The sequence below is a fragment of the Trachymyrmex cornetzi genome, unplaced genomic scaffold (genome assembly GCF_001594075.2).
Source record: "Trachymyrmex cornetzi isolate Tcor2-1 unplaced genomic scaffold, Tcor1.1 scaffold557, whole genome shotgun sequence".
In the NCBI taxonomy this organism is placed as follows: Eukaryota; Metazoa; Arthropoda; class Insecta; order Hymenoptera; family Formicidae; genus Trachymyrmex; species Trachymyrmex cornetzi.
Window position 1 is genome coordinate 253,109 of NW_017299868.1, and position 10,922 is coordinate 264,030.

The following is a 10,922-nucleotide window of genomic DNA, read 5'->3' on the forward strand; positions in this document are numbered from 1 at the left end:
CTCTGCGCGACGTCAAGTAATTTCTCGCAGCTAGCAACGGAATGTATATGGCGAGCAATAACGAGATCGGCAACTCTCGGCGACGCAGATAATTCTCGCGCACCGTGTACCTTCGCGGTACGTGTATCTCGGTAACGTGACGTGACACTGCAACGGTGATACGCGACAACTAGGCTTGGTTCGCTTCACTTTAAGGCTCGGACTCAGATCGAATTCGAGAAGAACGAATAGCTGTTATTGATCCGTATCGATCTGGATCGGGAAGCGAACTGAACTCTCGCACGCGGAACGTATGCGCGATAGTCAGCTTTTCGGGTGTCGCGCAAGGGGGGTCGCGTGCCATCTGAGATAGACAGCGTGGTTAGAACAGGAGCGAGTGTTTTGAACGGTGTCGATGAGCTATTGACTTGTCGTCCCGAAAAATATATTTAAATTAATAATGATTCCGGAACAGTGTATTTCTACCAAAGTTCATGATAATCGGATGTTAGACGTTTTCGGAAGTTCACCTGATATTTCATTACATTTTATTATTTTCATATTATTATTTTTCAGTAAAAAAAACTTTTAAGTACGGTATTCTGTATTAAATATGGTTATAAGTATTTGAAATATATTTGTAGGTCGGCTTAGTAGATCTCCTAACATCCTTAGGAATTAATCCGGATTACATGATTAGTCATTCTGGCGGTGAACTCGGTTGCGCGTACGCAGATGGATGTCTCACCATTGAACAAACTATTTTATCAGCATATTTAATTGGTTTGGCATGTGCCGAAGAAAAAATAATTCGTAGCTCAATGGCGGTTGTCAGTATCGGTTACGATTGTCTTAAAAACATATGTCCAACGGACATTCAAATAGTATGCCGCAATAGTGAGAACAATAACGTCGTGAGTGGACCTATAAAATCCGTACAAGAATTCATGAACAAATTACAGGTAGATTTGAAGATAGGACTTATATTTTCTATATGTAAAAATTTACTTAATAGTTATTAAAATATCGAATCGTTAAATTTAAGTTAAGATACAATTTGCTACAACTGCATGTGTTGTATTTTTGTATCAGGTGAATAACATTTATGTGAAGGAGATCTATTGCAACATACCGTATCATAGTTCGTATCTCGCATCTGCGGAAACTCAACTTTTGCTTAATTTGAACAAAATAATACCCTGGCCAAAGAAACGAAGTCCAAAGTGGATCAGCACTTCCATACCTCGTACCGAATGGGTTAATTCAGAATCGAAATTATCATCGGCAAACTATCATACCCGTAGTATATTAAATACCGTTCTCTTTGAACAAACATTATATTTAATTCCGAGTAACGCTATTACTATCGAACTCGCACCACACGGCGTTCTGCAGAACGTATTGAAAGAATCTTTGCATCCAAAAGTGACAAACATTGTATTGACTCAACGCACTGAACAAAATAACAATGTAACTTTTCAAGGAATTGGAAAGCTTTACAACTCTGGACTACACCCGCAAGTTGCAAATTTGTATCCACCAGTAGAATATCCAGTTAGCAGAGGAACTGCTATGATTTCTCCATCGATCAGGTATAAGAAATTGCCGTAATTGTAATCTAGAGATTGTTCATATAAGATAAATAGATATACATACATCATTGTTCAGAATATTGGAAACGCTTGTAATTTTTTCGCATGTCACAAAAAGTTATATATCGATAAAAGAATCATGTAAATGTCGAATAGCTCTTAAAAATGCATTTAAGAAAAAAAGGTAGAACTTCAAAAGGTCTCTGCAGCCTCTTTGATGTAATAAAAAAAAAATCGAAAAAATTTTGTTGCGTTCATTGAAAGTTTAATGTGGGGAGAATGTGTCCCCAAAACTGTAATTAAAAAAAATTTTGAATATTTAAAAATGTATAATAACAGGTATATATATAATTATATAATAAATAAAACATATATCACTTTTTAATGTCACATTAGATGGGATCATTCCGAAGATTGGTTTATACCAAAGTATAAAATACAAAAGTCCATAAAATGTAGGGAAAGATATGTCGAAATTTTACTCGACAATGAGGATTATGATTATATGAGTGATTATATAATTGATGGAAGCAATTTTTTACCCGTGACAGGTTATCTTGCACTTGTTTGGCAAACTGTCGGCATGATAAAAGGGCAAATATACAAAACACTATCGATAGTTTTCCGAGACGTAAACTTTATTCGTGCTACTTATTTGTCGAAAAATGATGCTGTAAATTTGAAAATTGCGATACAGAAAGGTATTAAAAAGGTAACTTTAAAGTAGCATAATCATAAAAATGTATATAAACGAATATATAAAAATATTACAGATGGGAAGTTTGAAATAACCGAAGGAGATAGCGTTATTGTGACAGGTACAGTGTACGAGACATTGAATCCAGAACAAGAAATGATTCCGACAAATCTATTACTGAAAAATAATGATGAAGAAGAACTCATGACTGCGCGTGATATCTACAAAGAATTGAAATTGCGTGGATATCAGTACAGTGATTTGTTTCGTGGATTAAAGAGTGCATCTATATCAGGCAAACAAGGACACATCATATGGAAAAATAATTGGGTAACATTCATGGACTCTATGTTACAGATGAAACTTATCGGATATGATACTAGGAATCTGTATGTTGCTACGAGTATTCAAAAAATAGTGATCAATCCAATGCTTCACGCTTGGAAGCTACAGGACATCACGGATAGTGGAGAAGTTATAACAGACATTGATAAACGTAATTGTTCTTCAATTACTGAGAGTTATATATTTGTTCAATATATAAATATATAATTCAATATATAGTTCAATATATAAATATCGTATAAAAAATCTCTAACATAAAGCATATTATTATGTATTATTACAGTATTACCGATACAAATTTACAAAGAGACAGACACGATTAAAGCTGGTGGAATAGAGATACGAGGTCTTAAAATCACTCAAATCAATCGTCGGAATTTAGCCCAAGATGCTGTTCTTGAGGAATATACATTTGTAGCTCATTGTGATCGCACTAAGATTCCTTTAAACGAAGCAATTCGGATATCAGCACAACTCGTTCTGGAAGATCATCGAATTATTAATGTGAAAGTTGTGGAGCTAGTGAAAGATGAAGATAATGTTACATTAGAATTTCTCTCATCTTCGTTGCTGCTTGAGGCATTTAATGATATGCCGTTAATACAAACGAGTATCACTCTATTAACATCATCGAATCATTTTAGTCCAGATTTATCGCAAAACTTTTCAATCAGAGATTTGGAAAAACCATCTTTAGATGACAAAGCTTTAATTGTTGCTGGATTCAACCTTTTGACCAAACAACATGAATCGTTAGAGCGACTATTACCATTTTTGAGAGAAGGTGGTTACCTGTTGACGCGTGAAAAATGTGACGTAATTGACTATACAAAACATTTACAACAATACGAATTAAATGTTGTCCTTGAAAAGTGCACTGATGAAGAAATAATTGTGCTTCTAAAGAAAAAAATTTTGATAGAAAAAAGGATCGTTGTCTACGTAAGTAATGATAACTTTAATTGGCTGGAAAATCTAAAGCCGCTGGTGAACGATGAGAACAAGCTCGATGAGAATAATAGAATCATAATTGTTGGAGAGAGAGATTTCGAATGCGGTTTATTGGGTTTTATTAACTGCTTGAGAAAAGAACCAGGTGGAAATCTCGTTAGGGGTGTGCTCGTTCAAGATGAAAAGGCTCCTAAATTCTCTCTTGAAGATCCCTTTTATCTAGAGCAATTACAGAAAGATATGACCATTAATGTACTGCGATTTAATAAAACTTGGGGATCGTACAGACATTTGAAATTACCACAACCCGAAGCCAAACCTGTATCTACCGCTCATGTCTGTCAATCGGTACGTATAAATCTTTTCAAAACATATTACTTGCTATCATTGTACAATAATATTATGTATCTCGTCTTTTTTATACTGTCACGCTGTTTCTATTTGTACATTTTATCATATATGTGACACATTATGATATGAAAAATTTTCTATAGGTTTATGCTGATCTAAGTACACTTTATTGGGTAGAAGATAACAGATCAGTTGAGTCTCGTCATGAGGATTTAGTAAATGTTGTTTATTCATCTCTAAATTTCAAAGATGTATTGCTTACAACTGGTAAAATAATATTTACTCAAACGCTTTTGAAAGGACGGTTGGATCAATATTTTCCTATTGGAATGGAATACGTAGGATGGGATGCTAACAAGCAACGTGTAATGGGAATTCGTGAGACTGAGTAAATAATACTTTATAAAATTAGTATGTTGTGTAATATCATAAAATTGAAACTGAATTAAAATTATTCTTTTTAGTTGTATAGCAAACGTTGTTGCGAAAGATAAAGATCTTTGTTGGAAAATACCCGACACGTGGACATTCGAAGAAGCAGCGACAGTCCCGGTGATTTACAGTACGGTTTACTTAGCCCTATACATTTACGGAAAAATGAAAAGAGGCGATAAAATACTTATACATTGTGGTACTGGAGGCATTGGACAAGCAGCTATTCATCTCGCTCTCAAAGAAGGATGCGAGGTGTTTACTACCGTGGGCACGAGTGATAAACGGGATTTTATTAGAAAATTATTTCCGACTATTTTGGATGAACATATTGGAAATTCTCGAGATACTAGTTTTGAACTAATGATAATACAGCAGACGAAAGGTCGCGGAGTCGACATTGTGTTAAATTCATTAGCGGAAGAAAAATTAATCGCTTCCGTTCGATGTTTAGCTCAAAACGGACGATTCTTAGAAATTGGTAAATTTGATCTTATTTCTAATAATCCCCTAGATATGTCTGCGTTCCAGAAAGGTATCAGTTTTCATGGAATTATATTGGAGAATTCATTCACTGATGATCGCAAGTATAAGTCGCTATTATGCAAAATGGTAGCTGATGGTCTTGAAAATGGAACAATCAAACCAATTCAAGTGAAAATTTTTTCAAAAACAGATGTTGAAGAAGCTTTTAGGTATATGGCGAGTGGAAAACATATAGGAAAGGTATGCCTGTACTAATTAATAGCAGATAGAGTTATTCACAAATAATAGTTTTGTCTAAGTTTCTCTTACACATAATATTCATTCTTAGTGTAATTTTTTTATAGATAATTATAAATATCCATGAAAAGAATGAACCATTAGATAAGCACATTCTCGCGTACCGTCGCTATTATTGTCTCAAAGATAGAAGTTACATTATATTAGGAGGTCTGGGTGGATTTGGGTTAGAGTTAACCGACTGGCTTATACTTCGTGGTGCCAGAAACGTTATTTTAATTTCACGAACTGGAATAAAAAACGGTTACCAGCGCATGAAAATTCGATTGTGGAAATCATATGGTGTAAAAGTTTTGATCATCAAAAATATCGATATTGCTAACACCAAAGACTGCGAATGTCTCTTACGAAGTGTGGAAAAAGAAGCACCGGTGGATGCAATAATCAATCTCGGTTTGGTACTGAAGGACAGCTTCTTGAAGACTCAAACCGCAGAGACTTTCGCAGAATCCTTCTTATCAAAGGCTCGAGCAACTCAAACATTGGACAAACTTTCTAGAAAAATCTGTCTTAATTTACGTCATTTCATAGTGTTCTCTTCTATTTCCTGTGGCAGAGGAATCGCTGGGCAAACTAATTATGGCATGGCCAACTCCATCATTGAGAGAATTTGCGAAAAGAGGGTGGAGGAAGGATTACCTGGATTAGCGATTCAATGGGGGACTGTAGGTGAAGTGGGTTTTTTCGCTGACATAGAGGAGGACAATAAAGAATTAATCATTGATGGCATTCTACAGCAAAAAATTTCCTGCTGTCTTGACGAATTCGATAAGTTTTTACTTCAAAGCCGGCCAATTGTAAGCAGCATGGTTGTAGCTGAGAAGAAAACAAGATCTTCTGGATTTAGCAATCTGGTAGCAACTGTCGCTAATATTTTAGGTAGGTGTTCCTATGCATATATTTTTTACAAAGTCAATTTATGAATGATATAGGACACTACAAAAAAATCATAATTTATTTTATGCTACAGACATAACTGACATAAAAGTGGTAAGTCCAAATTCGTCTCTGGCCGAACTTGGAATGGACTCCATGATGGCCGTGGATATCAAACAAACTCTGGAACGAGAGTTTAATATTCTTTTCACAGCACAAGAGATTCGAAATCTTACTTTTGCAAAACTCATTGAAACATCCACAAAAATCAGTGATAATAATATGCATAATAGAAAGAAACTCGACACAGAGAAGCCAGAATATTTAGCACATGTAATTCTTGCTATAAAGGATGAAGACTTTATTTCACAAACTTATTCTACTCTTTCGACTAAAGGACAGGGAACTACATCTGAAGTATTTCTTATACCAGGTGTTGACGGATGTGGAACTACATTTAATCATTTAGCACCAAATATTTTATTTTCAGCAACATCCTTCCATTATAACACAAGCAATATTGATCCTACTACAAACATTATATCAGAGAAAACTGATCACCTCATAAAGGTACCAGTGAACTGTATCAGTAATTCCTGTTATATTGACGAATATACTGTTCTTATTTGAGGGGCATAAAGATCACTTTCATGTATTTACAGTACATAATACCAAAGCTGAAAAATGGGAAAGATTTTGTAATGGTAGGATTCTCCTTCGGATCTATTATCGCAATTGAATTAACAAGAAGATTGGAAGCTATGAATTTTAAAGGTCGACTGATTCTCATCGATGGCGCTCCTGAACTAGTACAAACGATGTACAAATATATGCGAAGTTCTGAATTAGACCTTCAGATTTACGTTCTAACTCATATTATGGAAATTTATTCACCAGGAAGTAGTGAAAAGGTATAATTTTCATCTTAGACTTATATTAAATTAATTTATAGTATATTTCTAACATGATTCTATTTTTTATGTGAATTGCTATCAATTTTTTGTTCTTTCTTTTGGTCTTGTATATAAAAACGAAATGGATAATTTGATAGATTCTAACGGAATTGAAGAACTGTGATACTTGGAACGAAAGATATAATATTTTCGCCAAACAGTTCTTAGTTATAAATGCACCGCTTTCACTTACAAATTTAAAGACGCTGTGTACAACAATTTACAAACATTTATACGCTCTCCAAGAATATGATCCTTCTACTTTGACACCCATTAAGTCTTCCATAATTTTGCTAAAACCTACACACCCATTGAACTTACCACCAATTGAAGAGGATTATGGTTTGTACAAGGTATTTAAAAAATTTACATTAATCTGTATTAAATAAGTCAAATTATCAAAACTTTTGATTAATGAAGTATGTAATTATTTAAGGTAACTCAAAACATAGTGAAGGTACATTACGTTGAAGGTAATCACGTGACCATCTTGAAAAATAAAAAAGTATTAGCTGCAATTAACGGAAAACCACCATTTATAATTTAATGTTTTAAATTTTTATACAATATATTTATATTTTTTGACCGTATATTTGAGAAACTCAATTAATACTAGAATGTAACTGCCTATTACGGTCGGAGCTAGATCTTCGTTGCTTTAAATAATTCAATCTTGAATTACTAATATATACTATATATGTATTTGCATATATACCATATTGTAGTCTTTTTCAAACTGCGCGCCGAATTGTTTTTCCGGACTAAACGCAATTAAAACTACTCTAGTAATCGCGAATTAAATTGACAAGCAATTTTAATAATTTGATGCTACCATCAAGCATCATATATTATAAAGATGTTAATCTATAAAAACTATTAATAAATTTATTGCGAAAAATATTTTCGTTCAAAACGTTGTTTCCTTAGTATACCGATTATTGCAAAGAATATTACTAAGGCCTCGGTAGTCTAATGGCTCAGGACGCTCGTACGGTTTACAAGAGATCCGAGTTCAAGTCCCGGTCGAAGTAATATTTTTCGCAATAAATTTATTAATAGTTTCTATAGATTAACATCTTTATAATATATGATGCTTGATAGTAGCATCAAATTATTAAAATTGCTTGTCAATTTAATTCGCGATTACTACAGTAGTTTTAATTGCGTTTATTTAGTCCGGAAAAACAATTCGGCGCGCAGTTTGAAAAAGACTACAATATGATATATATGCAAGTACATATATAGTATATATTAGTAATTCAAGATTGAATTATTTAAAGCAACGAAGATCCAGCTCCGACCGTAATAGGCAGTTACATTCTAGTATTAATTGAGTTTCTCAAATATGCGGTCAAAAAATATAAATATATTTTTTAGATTACGTCGCCTGAAAGAAAGACGTTGTTTCTTTAGTATACCGATTATTACGAAGAATATTACTAAGGCCTCGGTAGTCTAATGGCTCAGGACGCTCGTACGGTTTACAAGAGATCCGGGTTCAAATCCCGGCCGAGGTAATATTTTTCGCAATAAATTTATTAATAGTTTTTATAGATTAACATCTTTATAATATATGATGCTTGATAGTAGCATCAAATTATTAAAATTGCTTGTCAATTTAATTCGCGATTACTACAGTAGTTTTAATTGCGTTTATTTAGTCCGGAAAAACAATTCGGCGCGCAGTTTGAAAAAGACTACAATATGGTATATATGCAAGTACATATATAGTATATATTTTAAATTTTTATACATATAATTTGTTAATTTAATTTTGTAATAAAAAATATTTTATATAAAGTATATATTTAAAAAATAGATTTCTAATCAGTCTTAGCGTTAACAAAATCCTTTATACAAGAGATTATAAAAAAAGTTCTTCAGATTGTAAATAATTAAAAAATTATTATTGTTCAGGAAGTTAAACAATACTAAGAATAGTAACAAGTGTTTTATTAGTTACAAATCCTTAAATACTGCAACAATATACATACATATTATATCCTAAACCAACCAGGTAATCCAGGAGCTTTGTTAGGTCCTAAGAAATCCTGCATGTCCTTTTTAGCTATGTCCACAGTTTCTTTATCAATATCATCTTTTACATTCTTGAATATATCAGGAAACACAAATGACTGATCCTTCGGCTACAAGAAATAAACAAAGTTATTTTTCTTCTAATAAAATTCTAAATCCCTTTTTATAAGAAACAAGAGAATAGTTGCAATCTAACCAGTATGACAAAGGCCAATTTTCTGTCGTCCTCCTTAATGACTGAATGCTGCAGTTGATCCCTCTTAAACCTACCCATCGCTATTCTTGTCCTTACTTCAATTACGTTGACATTATAAATTTTCTCTAGATAATTCTTTATATCGTATTTGGACATTTCCATAGAGCAGTGAAACTGTACAATATTTGGAGGTTGTTGATCTGTAGACGTAATTAGCTTCATCCAGAAATTTGGTAGGAAAACTCTTAATTGTGGATTGCCTCTTTGATACATAGGATAACTAGAATATTAATTAAAAATCATATAATCAAAATCAAGTAATTTATATATAAAGTATAATTGGTAATTTTATTTAGAATACCATACCCCATCTAAAATCTTAATAAAAATAAACTTATTTGACGTGTTTTCACTCAAAATGAATGAATTTGGCAAAAAAAATACGGCGGTCGGCCTCATGAACCAAGATATTAAGCATTAAAGTTCAAGATTTTAAAGGTTAAAATATCTATCCCGACTCAATATAGCACTATGTATATACCTTAAAAACAAATTCTCTGCTTCATAAACACAAATTCACTCTTTAAAAACACAAATTCACTCTTTAAAAACACAAATTCACTAATTTAAAAATATAAATTCACTGTTTTAAAAACACAAATTCTTTGCATTAACTGTGAATTTGTGTTTTTAAAGCAGTGAATTTATATTTTTAAAGCAGTGAATTTGTGTTTTTAAAGAGTGAATTTGTGTTTATGAAGCAGAGAATTTGTGTTTTCAAAGTAGCGAATTTGTGTTTGTGAAGCAGAGAAATTGTTTTTAAAGCAGTGAATTTGTGTGATTTAAGCAGAACGTATACATAGCGCTATATTGAGTCGGGATGATAGATATTTTAACCTTTAAAATCTCGAACTTTAACGCTTAATATCTCGGTTCACGAGGTCAACCGTCACATTGTTTTGCCAGATTCTTTCATTTTGAGTGAAAACACGTCGAATGAGTGTATTTTTATTAAGATTTTAGGTGGGGTATTCTAGATAATTACCATTTTCTTTATAAATATCATAATTTACTGAAACAATAATTAAATTTCGGCCAAAATCGAAATTTTGGTTATGTGTCAATTTTGGCCTAAGAATATAAGTATTTCTTCTTCATAAACATCATAATTTAATTATTGAAATAATAATTACATATTAAAATTAATACTTATAAAGAAAAATTATGGTTATTACGTGTCAAAACTGACACGTAATAAGTGTTCGTTTTCAATTTCGATAAAAGTTTCGGTTGGACTCCAATAATTAATAAATTAAAATAAGGTTAGAGCTATCTATCGCTTCTAAAGTTTAAAATTTATCAAGATTATTATGTTATCTAATTATCGCACTAAATATTACGGAGACTTACAATCGTGTTGACATTGTGCTGTGAAATAATAGAGCTTCTTTCGTGTTTAAATAAATATTTCAGAACAAAACAAACGTCTCAGTTATTATGGTTATAACCTCAAACTTTATAGTACTGTTTACAGAGATTATTATTACCGACAAGAATCAAGTTGAATTAAGTGGGGTTCGAATCTTTATTAAATAGGTTTAAATTTTCGTTGTGCTGGATTCACACTGCATCCGATTTGCATCGTATGACGCTCTGCAACCAATCAGAAAACAGGATTCCGATGATACAAAGCAAAATCCATCGGAATCCTGTTTTCTAATTAGTTGCAG

The 10,922-nt window shown here is 32.6% G+C and overlaps 2 protein-coding genes across 3 annotated transcripts in view; one reads left to right on the plus strand and one right to left on the minus strand.

Moving 5' to 3' along the window:
* LOC108765848 (fatty acid synthase) overlaps positions 1-7,506 on the plus strand; it is a 20,493-nt gene extending 12,987 nt beyond the window's left edge. Inside the window, exons 9-20 of the mRNA XM_018514698.1 lie at positions 624-941; positions 1,072-1,571; positions 1,968-2,272; positions 2,345-2,764; positions 2,897-3,912; positions 4,059-4,303; positions 4,380-5,073; positions 5,178-6,009; positions 6,101-6,576; positions 6,669-6,917; positions 7,058-7,312; positions 7,396-7,506. Of these exons, the coding sequence (XP_018370200.1) occupies positions 624-941; positions 1,072-1,571; positions 1,968-2,272; positions 2,345-2,764; positions 2,897-3,912; positions 4,059-4,303; positions 4,380-5,073; positions 5,178-6,009; positions 6,101-6,576; positions 6,669-6,917; positions 7,058-7,312; positions 7,396-7,506 (5,421 nt within the window). The remainder of the gene's footprint in view (positions 1-623; positions 942-1,071; positions 1,572-1,967; positions 2,273-2,344; positions 2,765-2,896; positions 3,913-4,058; positions 4,304-4,379; positions 5,074-5,177; positions 6,010-6,100; positions 6,577-6,668; positions 6,918-7,057; positions 7,313-7,395) is intronic.
* mRpL23 (mitochondrial ribosomal protein L23) lies at positions 7,379-10,736 on the minus strand. 2 transcript variants are annotated; one of them, XM_018514696.1, is made up of 4 exons: positions 10,603-10,736; positions 9,193-9,472; positions 8,954-9,106; positions 7,379-7,471 (listed from the first exon to the last, which is right to left on the minus strand). In XM_018514696.1, exons 1-3 carry the CDS (start codon positions 10,614-10,616, stop codon positions 8,957-8,959), a joined length of 444 nt encoding a protein of 147 aa, XP_018370198.1. In that variant the 5' UTR covers positions 10,617-10,736; the 3' UTR covers positions 7,379-7,471; positions 8,954-8,956. The 2 variants fall into 2 exon arrangements, with proteins under 2 accessions (XP_018370198.1, XP_018370197.1); XM_018514695.1 differs by lacking the exon at positions 7,379-7,471 and having other exon boundaries at positions 8,898-9,106.
* Positions 10,737-10,922: the final 186 nt, after the last annotated feature.

Coding starts and splice junctions, on each gene's coding strand:
- mRpL23 (XM_018514696.1), bottom strand. Junction 9,107..9,192: donor AATTGGCCTTTGTCATACTG/GTTAGATTGCAA, acceptor TATTTCTTGTAG/CCGAAGGATCAGTCATTTGT.